This window comes from Phyllopteryx taeniolatus, chromosome 13 (genome assembly GCF_024500385.1).
Source record: "Phyllopteryx taeniolatus isolate TA_2022b chromosome 13, UOR_Ptae_1.2, whole genome shotgun sequence".
Lineage (NCBI taxonomy): Eukaryota > Metazoa > Chordata > Actinopteri > Syngnathiformes > Syngnathidae > Phyllopteryx > Phyllopteryx taeniolatus.
Genome location: NC_084514.1, coordinates 3,694,634 through 3,716,261, shown reverse-complemented (window position 1 = coordinate 3,716,261; position 21,628 = coordinate 3,694,634). Strand labels below are relative to the sequence as shown.

The window sequence follows — 21,628 nt, the reverse complement described above, 5'->3', positions numbered from 1 at the left end:
ACACTATACAGGTTTATCTCAATAAATATAAAGATCATGGGAAATCATTTATTTCAGTAGCTAAATAAAAAAAGTGACACTTGTATATAGACTCACTACATGCAGAATGAACAAATTTTAGAATTTATGATTATAGCGTACAGCAATAATGAATATGTAAATTTCAAATTCAGCATTTTAGGAAAGTAAAATAGTACATGGCAATTTTTTTAATATATGAGAATTGGCCGAGAAAAAGTATTTTCCTGTTTACTTGTGAGTTTGACTTTTTGAATTGAACTACAGTACTGAAATAAATGAACTTAATGTACAGGGTGACCCTGTTTACACATATTGTACAGATTGTTGAGAAAAATTTTAATCTCAAATCACTTCATATACACATGTTAAATATTATACGGTAATATTCATTGATTCAATAATGGTTCCTCTAGATCAGTAAAAGAGATGACGTTTTACGGGTTTACCTGAACGCACCATTCGTCACAACTGATCTTGTCCTCTTCGCTGTGAGCATGCGCAGTAAAGGGTAGTCAGGGAGTGTCGACCGTAGCACCTCATCGGATGGGAAGCATCACACTTCGATTTTGGATTAAACGGGCAGCATCTTTCAATAATAATCCGTGGACGGAAATACATATTATAGTAAGAAACGCAAATGAAGTGCACGACTGACGTGGGAATGGGATTGTCGGACGAGCAGGTCATTTGTTGGCTATCTTTTGTTTGAATGACATCCGACTGGACTGGGAATTAGTCATTCCTTAAACAGACTTTTGCCTGATTGCCAAATCCTCTTACATTAAGTGATCAAGAGCGGGCTGCTTTGTGGACATCTAGTCATTTGAATAGGTTAATCATTCATTTAACTAGCTTTCTACATGTGCTCCTTTTCACCTCCATGTAGGTGACCATTGAATGGAAAATATATTTTTCTCATTGTTGTGGAGCCATTGTAAAGTCAAACACATTTAGTGTGAGAAATAACTGGTGCACTTTATTCTGCTGCTACTGTAGCTCACCTCATTATGAATCATAATACCTCTAAACCAACTGGAGATAATTAGTTCCATAAACTGGAGGATGTAACAGGGTGGCCCTCTCTAATGGAAACTTCTTCAAACCTGCAAGCAGAGCCACCAGTGAACAGCCCAAAGTATCAGCGTGTACATCCCCCGTGCCAGGATTCTGTCAGTGGGATGTTGAGGGCCACGATGGGCTCAGTGGAGGAGCGGGATGAGGAGCAGGAGGATGAAGGGGATGAAGAGTTGAGGGACGGCGGGGTGCCTTTCTATGTCAACCGAAGCGGCCTCCCCATGGACGAGGACACCTGGGAGAGGATGTGGCGCCATGTGGCTCGGATCCATCCGGACGGGGATGGCTTGGGGAAGGGCATCCGTGGTGTCATTGACCTGCCCAAGGTAAACTTTTGAATGAAGTTTGGTTCATAAGTATTTGGAACATGGACAGAATTGTTAGGGCTGTTTGTCTGTACACCACCACAATGGATTTGAAATAATCAATAGGGGACTGAGGTGTGAAACACTTTCAACATCTTTAAATGGTTTGACAAAAGTCATGGAATTTACCATTTAATGATTAACACTCTGATGAAAGTCCTTTGCCTCAAGTCCCGCTGACATCACCAAATTTTGAATTTCCTGCTTCTTTGGGTTGCTGCCTTCCCTTTTATGAAAACCATGCTCTAATGGGTTTGGATCAGGAAACGATTCAATTTCTTTCCCTTCAAAGCAAGGCTGCAGAGTGCCCCTAAATGGTCACATTTTGCCCCCAAAATTTGACAGTACAAATACATTTTTCTCCAAAATTTACCACTAGTGCATGTGCAACCGGTAATTTTGCCGATTCTTTTTATTATCATTAAATTATTTTTGTTGATGACAAACTTCTGCTCCACACTCCAGCCCAGTAGTTGGCAGTAATGAACAATAATTGCCAAATGAATGAGCACTGTGATTGGCTAATGTGTGGTCATGGGCTTATCTCAATGGGAAAGAAGTTTATACGTGCTTACATGCGCCCCAATAAACCTAACGTGCCAGAGGAGAAAAGTCATGATGAGTTCAGCTTATTTTGTGAGGACACAGCCAAGATAACAAAAAAAAAAAGGCAGGAAATTCTGTTTTCAGGATGAGTGGCTGTGCGTTATCAGTAATACAGTGAAAATGAGAGGAAATGTGGAAATTTACTTTGCAAGTCAATTTACAGTGTGTGCGCCCAAACATTCTGTTGCGGCCCTAAAATTAAAAAAGCGGTCACTGTGCTCCTAGGAAAAAAAGAAAGAAAACAAAATTCATCTGGAGACCTGCTTTAAAAGTAGATCTTTACTAAATACAAGTGAGTGTTACAATAATACAATTTTCATCCATCCGTTTTCTTTAGAGTTTTTCCTTGTTAGGGTGGCGGGTATGCGGGAGCCTATCCCAGCTGACTTTGAGCAAGAAGTGGGATACAACCAGAACTGGTCACCAGCCAATTGCAGGGCACATATAGACCAAAGGCCATTCACACACATTCACAGCTATGAACAATTTAGAGTTGTCAATTAACCTATCACGCTTGACATACTAAATCCTTATGTGCCGAGATCATGATGTAGTTGATCAGCTGATGTGGTTGTACAATAGCAGGCTTGTCCTAACTGTACATGCTGTCCATGTGAAGTTAACGCCAAGTGCAGAAACAATTTCCAGCGACTGTGTACTGTACTGTATGTTGCATGGTCTGCTGGTACAACGCAACTGCTGTTTGTCTCGCAGATTCCAATACCAAGTGTGCCTTCATGCCAGCCTACCACGGCAATCCCACTGCGCCTGGAAGCCATACAGAAATACATCAGGGAGTTACAGTATCCTTTGACAACAGAACAATGATTATGAATCTTTATTTGAACATGAAACAAAAAAAAACCTGAACAAAATGACAGCAATGAAAAATATATAAATCGCTGTGTGAAAAGGACTAAGAAGCCTAAGCTTACTATTATTGAGCAAATTTAACGATTGCTACCAATTCCAAATTTTGCAACAAACACAAATTGCCTTGTTTGTCATTGTTTGAAAATGACTAAAATTATATTCCGATTGTCCGCCAGAGCTGAAATTAATCAATAATTAAGCAACAGCCCATGAATATCACAAAACACTCTGATCTACGCATGCCTTAACTGTGACCTACAGGTACAATCACACCGGAACACAGTTTTTTGAAATAAAGAAAACCCGGCCTCTTACTGCGTAAGCAAACATCGTTTCATTTTTCATATGTGATTTATAGAACCTAATGGAAGCCTTGAATTTGTATACCCAAGATTAAGAGGTGATGATGACGCAAATGTTATTGTTGAACTGGACAAAACCAGGATTTAATTCATAATAATCTTAATCTTAAAATACTTAAACTCTGCCTCACCAGAGAAGCTCTGAAATACTGAACAAGTCATTGGTAATGTTAAAGCAAATATATACAGTATACTTCAACTCTTAATTATTCGTATGGCCAAATCTCTTCACAGGCCTTCCTGTGTGCAGTTTGCTTGTGCCTGAGTGGGCTTTATCCACTATAGTATGTTAAGGACTTATTTCTCCTTCAAAATAGGCCATTTTATGGGGAACCTATTGTAGTGGGTTGTAGTTCTTACTTCATTACCAACATGATCTGAAATTTAAGACTACTGGCATTTTAACTGGTAAGTGTTTGGAATATGGGCCATCCCATCCCACACTGTCATCTTGTCGTCACATTTTCATGCACAGGTTGATGGACATCGCCAAGGAGATGACGCGTGAAGCCCTGCCAATCAAATGCCTGGAAGCGGTGATCCTTGGAATGTATCTTTACTACAGCCCTTTTAATATGATCAACTCTCTAAACTTTGTTGAGCAATGCCACATATTTTACATCAGAAAAAAAATCTCACAGAAGACCACCAAACAAAAAGTGGATATACAGGTGACATGCCATATAGTGGACGAGTATTTAATTGTTTTGCCTGCTACTATACATCGCCGACATAGATAGATGAACAAGTATACATTTATAGTAAATAGTTTTTCAGACCAATCAAGTCAAATTGGACAATTTCCCACAGCACACCAGTTGGGAGTCACTGCTCTAAAGCAGCGGTCCCCAACCACAACTTGATCCACTGGACATTTGGTACTGGGTCACACAGAGACTGCACCAAAAATATTTGATTTATAAGTTTCATTTTGAAAATCAGGTGCAATCCACCTGTGCCTAAACACTCATCTCACAAGCTACAGGAGTAGAAAAAAAACAAAACAAAAAAAAACCCACAAGCTAGCAAAAATGAGTTAAAAAACAAAAATCTTTGGGGCAATTCTTTAGAGAGTCACCAATACGTTTTTTTTTTTACCCTCCCAGTACTCCCCAATATAATAAAACTACACATTTTAAAGTAACCTTTTACTGTGAACAGCCTAAGGCAGTGGTCCCCAACCACCGGTCCGCGGACCGGTACCGGGCCGTGACGCATTTGTTACCGGGCCGCAGAGAAAGAATAACCAATTTATATAATTTCTGTTGTATTGCAATTCACGTGTCAATGTTTTATTTTGAAAATTGACCGATCTTCTCCGCCACAACAGCTACGTGTCTCAATTGACACGTCGAGACTGCACAGAACGCTTCAGTTTCCGGTCCCAGCCAGCTCGAACGCTTCTGTTTCCAGTCCAAGCGGGGTGGCTAACGACGGCAGACGGGCAGAGCTCAAAGAACAAAATCATTTCATAAACTAATTCAGCTCATTACGTTAACTGAAAATATTTGTTCTTTTGAACGAAACGTTCGCGAACAAAAGAACACTATATCAGGAGTCCTACTTAAAATAGGGGTTTATCGCAACAGTTAACTCTCACGCACCAAGTCCACTCAGATACAGATACAGTTGTAGGTTTCTGCTCGACAAAGGCGGAACTACTTTTACGGAGTTAAAAGAGGAGCTATGGAACTGCAGTCTGGTCTGGCTGCCGACAACAACTCCGACCCACACTCCTGCATCGCGCCCACAATGGACACAGCAGAAGCGAGGCAAGCGTGTGTGTGTGTGTGTATATGTATATATGTATATGTGTGTATATATATATATATATATATATATATATATATATATATGTGTGTGTGTGTACGCCACCACAGCCGGTCCGTGAGCAAAATGCCGACTCCTAACTGGGCCGTGGTGCAAAGAAGGTTGGGGAACACTAGCCTAAGGCACACCTGTCCAAAAATCATGCTGTATAATCAGCAATTTGGGATGCCACGCCTAGGAGGTGGATGGATTACCTCAGCAAAGGAGAAGTGCGCACTAACATAGATTTAGACAGATTTGTTAACAATATTTAAGAGAAATATGCCTTTTGTGTTCATAGAAAAAGTCTTTGAATTCAGCACATGAAAAATGGGAACAAAAACAAAAAAGTTGCATTTATATTGTTCAGTATGCCCTTGACCAAGCTTGGCAAAGTTACCTCACCAATAGCATGCCGGCCGTGGAGCGCTTCCCCCTCAGCTTCAAGTCTCAGTTCTCAGGGAATTACTTCCACCACATTGTGCTGGGAGTCCACAGCGGCGGACGCTTTGGCGCGCTGGGCATGAGTCGGCGGGAGGAGCTCATGTTCAAGCCTCTGGAGCACCGCACTCTGATGGACTTGGTGCAGGATTTCAGAGGTGCCTACAGGGGCTACTGGCACACCCTGCAAAAGATCAAGATCGGCCAGTACGTGTCGCACGACCCTCACAGCGTGGAGCAGATCGAGTGGAAGCACTCCGTCCTGGATGTAGATGGCCTGAGCAAGGAGGAGCTGCGAAAAGAGCTGGAGAGGCACACTCGAGACATGAGGCTCAAGGTAGAGTTAGGTTCAGTACGTGTCATCTTGATTTGCTTCGCATTTCCACTGTGGGTGTATAAGTAGAACACATATAGCTACATGAGCTTTTTAAATAGTGTGACATATAGACATTACCCGGTGAAAAGCCAAAAGCACGGGAAGAAAATGCAACCTACACACAAGAAGGCCAGAGGTGAAATTTGAAATCCAAACCTCTGAACTGTGAGGTAGACTTGCTAACCACAACCTCACTATAATGCCTTGCAATCATTTCAACAATGAAAAACTATGTACTGTTAGCGGTATTTTACAGTTTATGTCAAGTGAAAGTGGAGGTCAAAATCAAAAGGACTATGATGGAGCAATGCTACAAAACAGCAAGAAATGGGGCAGACTCGGTGGAACGAATACGAATACATAACATTGTCGCGCAATCACGTCAGTCTACTTGAATGCTCGTTATTATTATCCAGGGGTGCCTTGATTTATGAGATTAATATGACCACACTCATAACTCAAAACACTCATATCTCAATTCTTTCCCCAGGGAAATTAATGGAAATGACATTGATCCGTTCCAGCCGCACAAAAGACACCGACAAAAGAATGTAACGTTTTTAATAAGAAAAATTGCACTCTACAGTATTGCACTTTATAAAAAAAACAACAACAGAGTAATAACATAAATGCAATGTAAAGTATTAAACAGTTTCTGCATCATGATTTAATGTTTGAGTTCAACACCATTGACAGTATGCTGCTCCTTTTGGTGGGCCCACCTTGGTCATCAGAGGGTAGTGTACTACAGACATGATGAAGAAGAGTTTCACAACTACAGACCCTTTCCAAAAAAATTTGAATATCATGGAAAAGTTAATTTATTTCCATAATTCCAGTCAAAAAGTTAAAACTTTCATAAATTATAGATTCAGGGCCCACAATTTAAACAATTTCAAGTATTTATTTGTTTATTTCTACATAAATTGGGCTTCCAGCGAATAAAACCCACGAAATCAGTAATTAAAAAAAATTAGAATACTGTGACGAAATCAGCCCAAATTTTGCAGGCCATAAATGTTTTAAACTGAGTGTCACACACACATCTACTAAACTCAAAGCACCTGCACAGGTTTCCCCAGGTGTCATTCAATTGCTTCAGTTTCGTTCAATTGTCTCAGTTGGGTTCAATATGGGGAAGACTGCAGACTTGATAACTGACCAGAAGACCATCATTGATACCCTCCATAGGATGGGTAAGCCATAAAACTTCATCGCTAAGGAGGCTGGCTGTTCATACAGTGCTGTGTCCAAGCATATCAATGGAAAGTCTAGTGGAAGTACAAAATGTGGCAGTAGAAGATGCACCAGCAAAAGAGATGACCATGGATTATCAAACAGAGAAGATTCAAGAATCTAGCAGAGATCCAGAAAGAGTGGAATGAGGCGGGAGTCACAGCTTCAAAAACCACCACATTCAGACGCATCCGGGAGATGGGCTACAACTGTCGGGTTCTTCGGGTCAAGCCACTTCTGAGCCTGAGCCAATGTAGGAAGCCTCTCAACTGTGCCAAGGAGAAGAAGGACTGGACTGTTGGCCAGTGGTCCGAGGTCCTCTATTCAGATGAAAGTGTGCCTTTCATTCGGGAATCAAGGTCCAAGGGTTTGGAGGAAGATGGGTGAAGAATAGAATTTTACAAGCTGCTTGAGGTCCAGTGTCAAATATCCAGTCAGTCATGATTTGGGGTGCAATGTCCAGTGCAGGTGTTGGTAAACTCTGCTTTCTTAAATCCAAGGTCACCGCAACAGTCTATGTTTTAGCGGACTCCATGATTCCTTCTGCTGAGGATTTGTATGGAGATGCAGATTTCATCATCCAGCAGGACCTGGCCCCTGCCCATACCGCCAGAAGCACCAAAACCCAGTTTGATGCCAACTGAACTGACAGCAAGCATCAAGGAAATCTGGGCTTCTATAACTCCCAGGCAATGCCACAGGCTGATTGCCTCAATGCCACGGCGCATCGAGGCAGTGATTAAAGCAAAGGGATTCCCAACCAAGTATTGAAGATTAACATATCGTTTCGAAGTACCATATATTGATTGATTTAATGTAACCCTAATTTCTCTCTTTTTTTCCCCTCCAAAAACTGAGAAGTAAATGATTTCTTCACAGTATTCAAATTTTTTTAATTCCTAATTTCATGGGTTTTATGAGCTGGAAAAATAAGTTGTTTAAATTGTGAGTCCTGAATCTATAATTTATGAAAGTTTAACTTTTTTAATGGAATTATGGAAATACATAAACTTTTCCATATTAAAATTTTTAAGTGACTTAGTAAGCTACAGTAGTAGTAATTTTTCACGGAGGATAAAGAATATATGCTTGTGAGGACTGTTATATTGTCTGTTTACATATGTTTGCTGTTCAAATATCTGCTACTTGCTAAATTAGCTGCCACCATCTAGCGCTCATAACTCAAATTTTTGCTCATAATATAAGACAAATAAGTCACAGGAATCGTAAGTCGAATTACCACTGTATAGCTCCACATAACCGAATATCATCTGTAATACTACGCAGGGAACTTGTTTACCACGTGGCAAAACTCCACGTTAATTAATCTGAGGGTTTTTTTTCAATCCTTCGCTGCTGCTGTTTTGGTCAGCAAGAGTTCAAATTGACTTTTTAATGTCCGCGTGTGAACAACAGAGTCTGAACTGAATTACAGGGGGTCCTCTGTATTTGACAATTCTGTTCCTTCGACTGGAGCACACTGTAGCCTATCTGACCTAAGTTAAGCAGTTGAAAGTCATAGCGTAAATATTTGTATGAAAAGCAATTCTAGGCCATGAATATAAAACAATCAAATGTAAAACAGTAAGTAAAGCAGTAACCCAGTGTGGCGTGTAATGACCATATTATTACACCGCTGTGGCAACTAGTTCTTCTTCACGCCATACGTTATATCAAAATGTGGCTTGTCAGGACAGGCTTAAATAGAGGAAACCTACCTTGTGCTGTTACTACCCGTTTTTTGTTTTTTTTCGATTTAGCGGACAAAGGTGGTGTCTATTGGAGGGAGGCATTCATCATCTTTTAAATGGACGACACTATTTGAGGAACTACAGTATACTATGACACTTTGAGATACAAGTTTAATTAATTCTGTGACCAAGTTTGTAACTAAAAAAAACTATATCTCAAATCATCTTTCCCCGTTAATGGAAATGTCAAGCCCCTCCTCCCAAAAAAAACTTGACTAATTTATTTTATTTTTATGTTTTTATAAAGAATTAAACAGTTTGTGCATCATGATTGCATGCTGCAATCCAATTCATTGTGCTGCTCCTTCTGGTGTGCCTCCCTTGGACATCTGTGATGAAGACACAAATGAAGAATACTTTCACTTTTCATAAGTGACTTAGTAAGACGTTTATTACCAATTTTTCATAGAGGATAAAGAACATATCGCTGCCATTGGGCAGACTAATCGTATCTGCAAAACCGTCACTTATCAGGAAACCAACAAAATGACATGTTTGTTGAGTCATTAACATAGCAATCAAAGAGACCAAGCTATTATCAACATTTTGGATTGATCAATAATTTCTAAAAAATACCATATCCACGTGGGGACTGACCAATTGATTTGCAAAAAAATCTAAAATTGTCCAAATTTAGACATGAGTTTTCCGCCCGACAGTGACAATATGTTTGAGAGTATTGTTCTATTAACTGTCCATGTGTTGCTCCACTGTTTGTCCATTGCTTAAAGTGTTCTAAAACCGCAACTAACAATGCTACTCGTTAGCATGTCAAAGCAGTTTTCCATTATAATAGCATTAAGCTAACTTTCTTTAGGCAGTTGTTTGGTTGGAACACAAATACAAATATATGAGTAATTCTCTTTGCTTTATGTTTAGTTTGACAGTTAACTGGGATTGGCATTATACAGCCTGAGGCCTCTTTTATAATTAATTGTTCAATATTTGCCAAACTGCTGCTTATTGTGAATTAAATTGAGTTCACTGCCACATTACAGCACTCTTATTATGCTTGTCAAGTCAAAGCAAGCAAGCAAAACAATAAAACTAAAAATAGGCTGGACGACAGCTCGTATCTTAAAAACCTAAGTCGGGTCATTCGTATACCAAGGCACAACTGTATACTGTAAATAAATGCATAGCTAAGTCAGTAAAAAGCTTCCACCGAGACATATTTCATTTGTCTTGGAAATTTGTACACCACTTCCATGTTACATTCCCTAAGACGAATCGTTTAGTGAAACAGAGTCGACCTGCTATCCCTCTGAAACGATGCACTCTCATCCCCCCTCATGTTAAACAAATGATGGCAGCCTTGATGCTGAGCTCTGTGTGTCATAAACCTAATGAGACGGCTCGAGACACTTTCTCGCACGGCTGCTCGATCCATCAATCGCCCCTGCTTTTTCCAGCCAGCACTCAGCGCAATCACATTACCCCCTTGATCATGGTACATATTGAAGTGGGCTGTGCCTTTTTGTCTGCAGATAGGAAAGCCTGCACCTCCTTCTCCCACCAAAGACAGAAGAAATAGCATGGGCTCACCGCTCAAAGGACCAGGAAGCCCCATTCGCAGGATCAGCCGTGTTGAGAGACGGTACAATTCATTGTTATATTCTTGCGGTTTTACCTTTTAACTGTCTGACTATTGTTATAGATGCTAAATTTGTGTTTTTGTTTCAGTCCATCTGGAGAGAAGGCGGCTTTGGAACAAAAAGCATCTGGTGACATGAACGTGTATCAGATTCGAGTGTGAAGAATCCTTTTTTTTTTTTAAGTTTCTCTGACAAGGCTGCTGATGAGGCTTCATTCAACGTCCACATTGCCCTGTTCTCGGGATGCAACATTGAATAGGAAACTACCCTTCTCATACACATCCAAACAAAAGCCTCATTCACTGTCACATTGTCAGTTTTTTTTATTATTATTTCTTGAGAATTTTGCGTGCATAACTGGTGCTGTTGTGTGTAAACATTTTTATTAAATTTAGGTATACTGTTGGTTACACTAGACAAATACAAGTAAATCAGTAAATGTGCTACTTGACATATCATATCAATGTGTGTCGTACTGTAAGTCTGCTGGTATGTGTCCATTTACAACCCCAATTCCAATGAAGTTGGGACGTTGTGTTAAACATAAATAAACACAGAATACAATAATTTGCAAATTATGTTCAAGCTATATTTAATTGAATACACTACAAAGCCAAGATATTTAATATTTATAGGTTGAAAATGATTTGCAAATCATTGTAGTCTGTTTTTATTTGTTTAACACCACGTCCCAACTTAATTGAAATTGGGGTTGTACAGCCGATGACGTACTACAGTATTTTGTGTGGTGACAACAAACTACCCCTGTGCCTTTTGACCAGATTCAAATGAGTGAGACTGAAACATCACACACAAAAAAATCATAGTGATCACCTAACAGAATACAAACTAGTCATTTATACTTGAGTAAGAAAAGTGTTTCAAATGTCAGCACCTTCAAGGCTGCTTGCTTAGAGATCTAGAGACCTTAGTGACGCATCATTATGAATATGTCATTACTATAAATACAACGATGTCATTTGTTGAGTAAATCGAGGACTACGCAGCATTTAACATACTGCGGATGTATAGTTATTTTACTTCTACTGCGAGTCTACTTTGCTTATGTAAATGTGCTCTTTGTAGCAACTTAATTCAATTTTTCACTTGCCTTAAAGAGAGACCACCTCCACCGAGATGTCAAGGTATTAGTTCACGGCACTTTTTATCTTTGTATTTTCCAAGAACTACTGAATTCTGCTGTTTTATACGTCACTGCTTTTCGTCATGTGTAAAACACTAAACATTTAAAACGTGGTTATCAATAAATTGCCACAGACTTCACGTTTGTCTCGTGTCTTTTGTTGTTTTAGTGATCAAGTTGTACCACAAATTTGATAAATTGGTGGACGTCCACTGATTGGTTGCTGAACTCAATGCAAAGCAGGCAACAGCGATATGTGAAGTATATATGAAGGATTGCTCTCGGGTCGAGAAGATGAATCAGTTATTTCAAATAAATACACAAATCTCTAGCCTCCATTCTGCTGGTCTCCAGATGCCAAACACTCAACTGGTGTTTATGACACTGAGAAATAGATTCCGCACCCTAATAGGAAGAAAAATCTACTGACCCACTTCTTTCTCCCTTGTACATACCGCCGTGTTAAATGCCACCAAAAAAATGCAGATAATATATAAAGGGGTTTAGCGCACTAATTATACTGTTCTGAAAGCACTCAAGGCGACTTGCCAAGAATGATTCTTTTGATGCAAAACAACTTTTAAGAGCCCATAATGCGTGAATCCTGAATCAACTGAATGATTCATGCATGAAACAAGTTGACACACGAAGATGCACGCTGGGAGGATGGGACGGAAGGGGCAAGCAGTATTGAGGTCAAAGTAGCACACACTGAACTACACATTCATGAGATATTCTTTGGTGCATCTACCAGGGATTACATTTTAACCATCACTGGTCTGTCTGCCAGTCTTATTTTTGCTTAGTTAAAGCACTACTGTCTGAACCTATTGTTAATATTAGAATATGACATAGTTAGGTCTAGAATGACAGATATTATGATGTTGCCTTTATACATGTCACAAACAATTTGTCAGACAAAATCTACAAACAAGAGACAACTTTCTGAGTGTAAATACAAAGGGTTTACAACATGCTGCAAACCACGTAACCTTAATCAAAGCATCCAATAGTCTGGAATCAGATTTTTATTTTTACAAATGGCTAAATGGAATGGATGGATTATGGAACCAAGGTCAACTTGTATCAGAATGAATGGAAGCATTAAGTATGGGGAAGGGCAGGAACAGCGCTTGATCCAAAGGATATCACGGCGTGTGACAATTGACCAACATGGAGGCATCCTAAACATACAAGACTTGATGAAGGAAAATAAATGGAATATTCTTCAATAGCAAATCAGTTCTCCTTCAGTCACATCTTGATTGTTTTATTAGAATCCACAGTGGTGTGGGGTTTAAAGGCAAAACCATAAAAAAACGATTATAGATCTGTCACAAATACTTCTGGACCTAAGTCTAAATACAGTATGCTGATTCAAATGTTTGTTAATGAAAACAAATGGAGGTGGGGCGTAAGCAATTGAAACATTTATTCAATACAATAGCATTTTAGAAAAATTCTCAATTTCAAACTAAGTTTGAAATAATTAAAATACAAAAAAATAAATACAATTTGCAAAATGTTAACTATCATCTCTGTAGTGATGAGTATAACTACAGTATTAGAAATGTACTGGACTTCCTTTCTGGCTCCTCTGACTGAAACCCCAGGTAAGGATATGCATAATAAACACGATAAAGCAGAGCAACACTGCCCAACATGCACGGGGCTGAGATGTTCTCATGAATGACAGTCAGTTGAATAAAATTTCACCCACGTCTTTAACACGCTGCTGCTTTCAGGTCCAACCGGAATTTAGCCACAAGACTGAGATGATCAGATGGGAATATGTGGCTGGGAAGGCCCTCTATGGACCATAAGGTATCCTCAGATAGCAGTGAGAGACAACCAACCAACTTCAGACCTTCACAGCCAAACTGGCCTGCTAAGCGAAACAAAGAAAGTAGTAGTATCCAGAGTACTGTAACCATCATTGTGGCATTTTGCATAGGGTTAGGCTTCCTCGAATACCTGCTTGATATGAGATGCGTTCAGGGGAATAGAAGATATAGTCGACAGTGGCAGCACCTTCAGAGTGTAGGGTTGTGACGTCCGAGTCACCAGAGTCAGGGATTGTATGCTTATACGTGGACTCCAGGTCTAACTGATGTCTTATAATGTGTTGAAACCTGTCACACACAAACATCATTACAACACACAAATTATTTTTTAAGAAGCTTGGTGCACTTTTCATTTGTAAATGATTTTTTTTTTTCTATGACTTTAAGGCCATGATTACACAAACACATTTTTTTTTGGGTCACTCAAACTGCAGTTTAAGATGCTGAAAACAGAAATGTTACAGAAATCTGTTTCATTTTTGTAAATAAGGGATTTAGTCTCATCTCCCCTGTACAGTAGGATGTCATAGTGTTCCTTTATAAACTAACGTAAGTTTATCTTATGCAATGGCAGACATACGAGTGCTTCAAATTCACTATTGACCACATCTACAAATCTCCTTTTCCATGATTACCATTGCTTTTTCTGCTACCTTCTTTAGGCTTCAGATTATCTGCAATGGCCTTACAATTGGGGTTTTTAGTAACGGTTTGCTTTGATGTGAGCTTCACAGTCTCCAAATGTTTTCATGTGATTCTTTTTTGCAAAGCCATTAGCGTGGGGGAAAAAAGTTTGTTTCATAAAAGTAAACTTGGATGTGTGGCCATAGTCTGGCAGAATATTTGTACATTCAACTGGCACAGCGTGTTTAGGTTAAACTAACCTAATATTCTGCTTATTTCTGCTCAGCAAATCTAAAAAGAAAAAAAAAAAGAAAATCAATAGTGTATAGCTCTACCTGGACAGTTGTCAGTGACACTTGGAATTAATTGTAAATTACATGGACGGAAACTGGACAAATGCGCAGTTGCAAAAGGAAGTCGTGGCTGTAGTGAAGTTTCCCTTCAGGAGAGACTTGAAGCATTGCAGTGAAACAGTGAATCTGACAAGTTCTTGCTCGTACGGAACAGGCTGCAGGTTCTAACACTGACCTGTGACTGGACTGTGGCTTGCATCCACCTCAGCGGCAGTGACATACTGGCAGCTGTCGGAAATTCCCAGACAGCTGGGCCATAGAGGAGCAAACAGTCTGTGGCAAGTGGCTTTGTGTGAAAGATCCTTCTGACCTGACACCTGTTGTACATAGGGAAAGTGAACGTGAGCAGATATATACTGTCCAGCCCCAAATATTAAGTACACAAGTACAGAGATTTTAAAAAATATAATCACTATCAAAAATGGTTAAAAACATTTGACATTATTTGAAAGTACTGTATTATTATTTTTGTAAAGGAAGAATTTTTGGCTGCCCCACAGTTCTGAGGTTCAAGGTTTAGTTCCAGGCTTCCTGAGTGGAATTTGCATGTTCTCCCCGTGCTTGCGTGGGTTTTGCCTGGGTACTACAGTTTCTGCCCACATTCAAAAACACATGCATAGTCAGGTTCATTAAAGACTTACTTGCTCATGGGTGTGACTGTGAGAGCGAACATTTGTCTATATGTGCCCCTATTGAATGGCCACCAGTTCAGGGTGTACCCCACCTCTCGCCCAAAGTCAGCTGGGATAGGCTCCAGCTCACCAGCAACAATAATGAAGACATGCACTATAGAAAACAGATGTATGGCTGGGTGGAATCATATTTTGATACAGTTCTTGATTTGGATCTCACTGACTCCGCTTGTGTACCTAATGAAGTGTCCATAAAGTGTACATAATAGTATACAGTAGTTGAGTCTCACCATCCATGCCGGTAGACCCTGGAAGTGGAGCTCCCCAGTTGTGATGAGCTGATAAAGAGGCATGTGTGGCACAGAATTGAAGTCTCCGCACATGATAACATTACAGTGTTCACCTTTAGCCCTCCACAACTTGACCACGTTGTCGATCTCTGCCAGCAATATGGCCAGCTGAGCCAGTTTGACATCCCCCCTGCTGGGATTGAAGAGCAGGTGTGTGTTGGCCACACAGAGTAGCGAGCCCTTCGCCCAGATCTTGGACTCCCTGTAGACAACCGGCTGAAGCACCAAAAGTATGCCCACGTTGTGTCGGTCCAGAAGCTCAGTTTGGGGCCTGAAGTACTCTATCGGTGTGACTGACACCTCAGAAAAGCGACTGCTGCGATAGCAAGTAGCACAGCCGTCTGTCTTGTTGCCTGTGCGCCGCTTGTAGACACAGTTGTAGCCTAGACAAGTACAAAGGGACATTTTCGTAAAATCTGTAACTTGATATCCACAAACATGCCTCCTTTTAAGTGGTGTACACACAAACACAATTTGGCCAAAATTGAGCACTTTTCTCTCCCTTAAAAGTCAGGAAAGGCCTAATTGTCAGATGTCTCTAAAAGAGGATCTTGAGCGATTATCCTGTGGTGTGGGGTGTGTTAAGAATGATTTTTCTTCCAGGACCTTTTTGGAAAACAGTTGAAGGTCAACACTCGTAAATGTTAAACTGTTTAATAGTTACGATCACAAATCGTTGTGTGGTCAACATTGAGTTCACTCTGTGATTGTGACATTAAACAGAACGACCTGAAGCTCACGGTGTTGCTTGCTGGACAGAAATAGAGGAGCAACTGGTTGTGTAGAGTGTTTGTATAATGTGTGATTCACAATAAATAAAAATGATGTAGAAAAAGATATTAGCTTAGGTAGTAGTTAGTCTTGTTTCTTCTCCTCCTCAAACTACTAGTACTATCACAGTGAACCACTGCTATTAGCAGGGGATAAGAATAGGGATAGGAGCACTGCCATGAATAGAGAAAATCTCCGAATAATTGCTGCGCCACCTCAAACGGGCTTGTAATTGGGTATGGATGCCACAAGTTGGTGGCAAAGCACATAAAACGGAGAGGACTACAAAGCACCAACACCATACATCTAGAATGTCCACAATCATGAACCCATGTTACATAAACGACTGTATTCAGTAGTAAAATTATTCAACACAAACCCGCTTTACATGAGGCTCATTAATAGTATTAGCTAGCATACAAGTCTAAATACCACACTCACATAAACTGACGTAACACCACACATGGGCAAACAATTATGTGCACTAGCACTAACACAAATAGTATGAAGTAATTAAAGTCACCTTTTGTCATTTACACACAACGTTAGGGAATACAGGCAAATTTTAACGGCAAAGTGTCTACAATATAATTGGTAGCTGCATCAGGAGGGAAGCAGAAACATGCTTTCACTTGATGGTGCACAAGGTGGACTCAAAGGCCGCCAACAAAACAGCTTTGAGTATATGGCCTCTCCCAACCCTCTTTCAAGCCATCTGTCTTTCCTGTCAAGAATATACACATTTTTGTCCTCAAAAGAGTGCTGTTTCTCTTAGAGGTCCAGAATAGCAAAATCTGCAAATATGCAAATTCACAAATGCCAACCAGCAAATATGCAGGGGTTTACTGTACTTGTCCTCTTTGTATTTTCTGGCAGTCACGATGACCTGTGGCACCTTGCTGCATCTCACAGGTCAGTCTTGGTACTATGTCAGATATCATTGTGTGTGTGGTGTGATGTGTTGGCTGAGTCCACCACACTCTATAAATAAGAGCAGCAAGCATATACATGTTGATTTTTTTTTTCCCCCTTGTCACATGAGGGGTTTCTCACATTGTAAAAATCGATTCAGATCTTAACTCAGATGTGACTTACCCATCTGAGTCAGTACTGGATACAGTTGTGTTTGATAGTGGTTCTCCTGGACCTCTTGGAGACAAAGAATCTGAATAGCAACATGAATAGCAACTTAATAAGTGGGATTGTTGAGCATTAGTAAGTTTGTAAAGGAAATGTTATTTGGATCTCAATAGATTATGCAGATGCATCTAAAGTTGTGGTGGAGTGAACTTTGTCTGTTACGGTATTTGACTCACATCTGGCGCCCATCTGTGTATTTCCTCCAAAAGCAGGCTGCAGCGGTTGCTCCAATCCAGTACCTCTTGGGGGCAGTGTGTGTACAGCTCCATGTTGGCCTCCAACAGGTCTTGGGCCAAGATGTTGAAGGACATGACTGTAAAGTCCATGGAGGGCTTTGTGAAAGCGACATCTGTGTCGGAGTGCTCTGTTAAACTTTCTTGCCATAATCTCCACATTACTGTTGGAATAAATATTTGCTTACATAAACCCCAGATGAATACTAAATTAATCAGTAATGTAGAAAAATGGACAGTTAAAGGAATATGTCAGATCCTCACCTTCAAAGGGCCTCGTCCGTTCCACTGAAGGATAATAGCTCATAGCAGGAAAATGCCAGAGTGGGCAATGGATTTCATCCACTAAGCCAGGTCCCACAGGGAAGTGCCATCCACTTTGGGTAGCAAAGTGATTTTTAGCACTGGACAGCAGTGATGTCTGCTTCCGATTTGAATTTGTTAGAGCAGTCAGCATTACATCAGTATATTCATCCCAGCACTCTGCTTCTTGTCTGCTGCACTCAGCTACATTTCCAGAGTCTTCTAAAAGTTTCATCTTCGCTAGAGTCTCCATAAGACAGGTGGCATGCTGCTCACTGCCCTCAGCTGCAGTTTTTACTGGTTGCTTAAGTGGACGGGGCATTTTCCCTACTTCTTCTTTGGGCATCTCCTGTTTATCTTTTTCACCCTTTGCTGAATATTGTGCCTCACCCGTTTTTAAAGCTGCCTCAATTTTTGTGTCCTTCTGACGGACACATATCAGCTGTTTTGCATCTGGTGTCTTATTGTTTTCCTCAATGAAGTATTGCTTGCTCATCTTTTCCTCCTTTTGTCCTGTAGACCAACTGCTTTGGTCGAGCCGCTGGTCCGGCAAGATTTCTTGAGACTTGATTGGCATCGTACTTGTGACAGCTGCACCATACCACGCCATTGTGCCACTGCCCTCAGCTGCAGTTTCTTCAGTGTTTGGTTGCTTAAGCTCACAGTGCATTTGCCCAACTTCTTGGTTGGGTGTCTTCTGTTTATCTGTTTCTCCCTTTGAGTCGCTGGACTTTGCTGAATATTGGGCCTCACTTGTCTTTGAAGCTGCCTCCATCTTTGTGTCCTTTTGACTGACACATATCAGCTGCTCTGCATCGCGTGTCTTCCCGTCTTCCTCAACTGAGTATTGTTCACTCCTCTTTTCCTCCTTGTGTTTTGTCGACCAACTGCTTTGGCCGAGCTGCTCGTCTGGCAGGATTTGTTCCAACTTGACGGAGACCCTGCTCGTAACAGCAGCACCATCACATGCCATCGTGCCATTGACAACTGCAGAAAGGGAACAAAGTACAGGATCCTTGACAAAGGTGTGTAGTGATGGGCTACATTTACTCCGTTACATTTATCTAATTAACGTTTTGGATACTTTTAACTTTTACCTGAGTATTTTTCCCTAGAAGAAACGCTACTTTAATTCATTTACAATCGAGCTACAGTCCGCTCACAACTTTTTTTATTTTCTATATCACACTGCACAGTCTATTGTCCGTGCATTTGCTTTTATTTTGCTTTGTTTGACAATGTCTGCTGCCAGGTCAGCATTGCAAATGAGAATCTGTTCTTAATTGCTTTACCTGGATGAATAAGGGCTGAATACATTTTTAGATATCTATTTTTGCGCAATTTACTTGCTTTGGTATTTCAGAGACACTTGTGCCTCAGGCACCACATGACTGATTCACCAATCCAACCATTCACTACAGACTTTTAGCTCCATTTTACCAATCAAAAGGAGCCAGGCAGTCACGTGACTGCGCGCAGTCTCCACGGCATCACACAGAAGCAAAGTTTTCAAAGTGCCAAATGTATGGGAAAAAAATGGCATGCAACCCACAGTCATGTCGTATATTTATCATTCTTATTCAGCCAGAGATTTGGACACACTGTGGTATCGAAGGAGTAGCCTACTGTATATGTCTAGTCAAGTTTTAATTGTTGATGAATCCACTTGCCTCAAAACATTCCCAAGAGCTGACGTCGTGACGTCACAATCAAAGAGCTCTGATAACAGGTGCAAGCTAGAGCGTTAGCTTGTTCGCCCCCAAGCTCGAAGGTTTGAGTTTTGCCCCTAAAATACTAGTTTCTCCACATCCCCCCCCCCCCCCCCCCCCCGCACCTGTAAGGCATTGGCGAGGTTACTTTGTGCAAGGTAACTTTGTGTCCAAAACAGCAACTTTAACGCTGCACTCACGTGACGTCAAGGAAAGCTACAGAGTCAGCAAGCAAAATACATTTTAAGCTTAGCAATACAGCGAGGTAGCCGTGTTAACGTCGCCGACGGTGTTTGACAAAGGTGGACGTAATGCCACTGACTAAAACGCTGACATGTTTTTTTCCAGTTGTGCGTCTTACCCGTGGTTCGTCTAAGCATGTAACGCGATAGGGGGTAGAGAGCGTAAAATAACAGGCAGGCGATCATGCTTCTTTTCTCGAGTATGCGCATGCGCTGTTATAGCTCACTTGCGCTGGTCGTGTCCAGGCTCAATTCAAGTGTAAATCGAACATTAACTTTATAAATCTTTAAATAAATAAGGGGCAGCCGTGGCCCAATGGTTAAGATCATCGCCTGCCACCGTGGGGGACCTAGGTTCAAAACCCCGACTGGACCATCCGCCAACATCCCCCGGATTCACGGCTGTGGTGTCCTTGAGCAAGACACTGATACCCCGAAATGCTCCCCGGGCGCTTCAGCTGCCCCCTGCTCCAGTGTGTTCCACTAACATGTGTATGTGTTCACTGTGATGGGTTAAATGCAGAGAACAAATTTCGTGTGCATGCATGCATGTTCATGACAATAAAAGATGATTCTTCTTCTTCTTCTTCTATACAGACGCATACATGCAGGCAAGCTACTTGGAAAATGTAGTAAGCTAAGCTGCAAGATTTATACATTAAATGAAGCTTCAGTGCACTTCTTGGGGTACAAATGAACAATTCATTCAAAAATCTGTAGATAATCATTCTTCTTAGTACTACCACTGCAACCCAGTTAACATAACTAAACAGTGTGTGTTAAACAAGTTGCAGATGTGCTCATCGTTCTCTATTAAATTTGGCTTTTTTTTTTAGCTATCCAATGTCAAATACATTTTTAAAATAGACCTCAACATTTTGGTTTTGTATAGAGAACAGTCTGGACAAATAATATTTCTGAGTAACGTAACCCAAAGTTAGACTTTTCAGCTTATCTGACTTCTCGTCTTTCCTACCAAAGAAAGCCCACAGAGGCACAAGGAGAACATGCAAACTACATACAGACGAGCCCAGATTTGTACCCAGGTCCTCAGAACTGTGAGGCAGATGTGCTAACCAGTCTTCCACCGTGCCACACTGAGAAATGTACTGTAGATACTGTAAACTAGTATTACCATTACCTGTGGGTGGTGTGTGTCCGTTAGATGTGCATTTAATCAAAATGAGATTTTGCACGCACACACAGAGAGAGAGGGAGATTGCTGCTCAATCTCACAAGTTTATAGCCATCTTTATGTAGATAGCTTCTTTTTTTTCAGATCCTCAGAGAGTTCTTGCATATGAGATGCCATTTTAAACTTCCAGTATCAGTGTGAGAGTGATAACACTAAATGTAACACACCTACTTCCCATTAACACCTGACACATTGCAACACGAACGAGTCACATGGTACTCTGGGTTGATTTTGAAAGTTTCACTTAGGGTGTACTCATTTTTGTTGCCATCAGTTTAGACATTAGCGGCTATGTGTTGCGTTACTTTGAGACAGTAAATTTACAATGTTATTCCAGCTGTACGCTGTCTACTTTACACTGTAGCAAAGTGTAAAGTTTCTACAGTGTCCCATGAAAAGATATAATTAAATATTGACAGAAATGTGATGGATATACTCACTTTTGTGAGTACTATATGATAGGCAGAGGTATATATATATATATATATATGCACACACACTACACAAATGAGCAAATATGACATGTACAATTCTAGACTCTGAACAAGTCCAGGATGCATGTACATTATTTAGTGCAGT

At 40.6% G+C, this 21,628-nt stretch overlaps 2 protein-coding genes across 8 annotated transcripts; one reads left to right on the top strand and one right to left on the bottom strand.

Annotated features, from left to right (window-relative positions):
* The first annotated feature begins 528 nt into the window (after positions 1-528).
* On the top strand, positions 529-11,793 carry vash1 (vasohibin 1). The gene is made up of 7 exons (XM_061795335.1): positions 529-1,421; positions 2,781-2,869; positions 3,201-3,257; positions 3,777-3,851; positions 5,507-5,888; positions 10,402-10,511; positions 10,598-11,793. Exons 1-7 carry the CDS (start codon positions 1,107-1,109, stop codon positions 10,668-10,670), a joined length of 1,101 nt encoding a protein of 366 aa, XP_061651319.1. The 5' UTR covers positions 529-1,106; the 3' UTR covers positions 10,671-11,793.
* angel1 (angel homolog 1 (Drosophila)) lies at positions 5,834-20,112 on the bottom strand. 7 transcript variants are annotated; one of them, XM_061795329.1, is made up of 10 exons: positions 19,974-20,112; positions 17,865-18,890; positions 17,544-17,764; positions 17,323-17,392; positions 15,397-15,839; positions 14,650-14,791; positions 14,382-14,412; positions 13,628-13,785; positions 13,374-13,541; positions 5,834-5,855 (listed from the first exon to the last, which is right to left on the bottom strand). In XM_061795329.1, exons 1-9 carry the CDS (start codon positions 20,062-20,064, stop codon positions 13,378-13,380), a joined length of 2,346 nt encoding a protein of 781 aa, XP_061651313.1. In that variant the 5' UTR covers positions 20,065-20,112; the 3' UTR covers positions 5,834-5,855; positions 13,374-13,377. The 7 variants fall into 7 exon arrangements, with proteins under 7 accessions (XP_061651313.1, XP_061651311.1, XP_061651312.1 ...); XM_061795327.1 differs by lacking the exon at positions 5,834-5,855 and adding an exon at positions 6,473-9,243; XM_061795328.1 differs by lacking the exon at positions 5,834-5,855 and adding an exon at positions 12,669-12,837.
* Between the last annotated feature and the right edge of the window lie 1,516 nt (positions 20,113-21,628).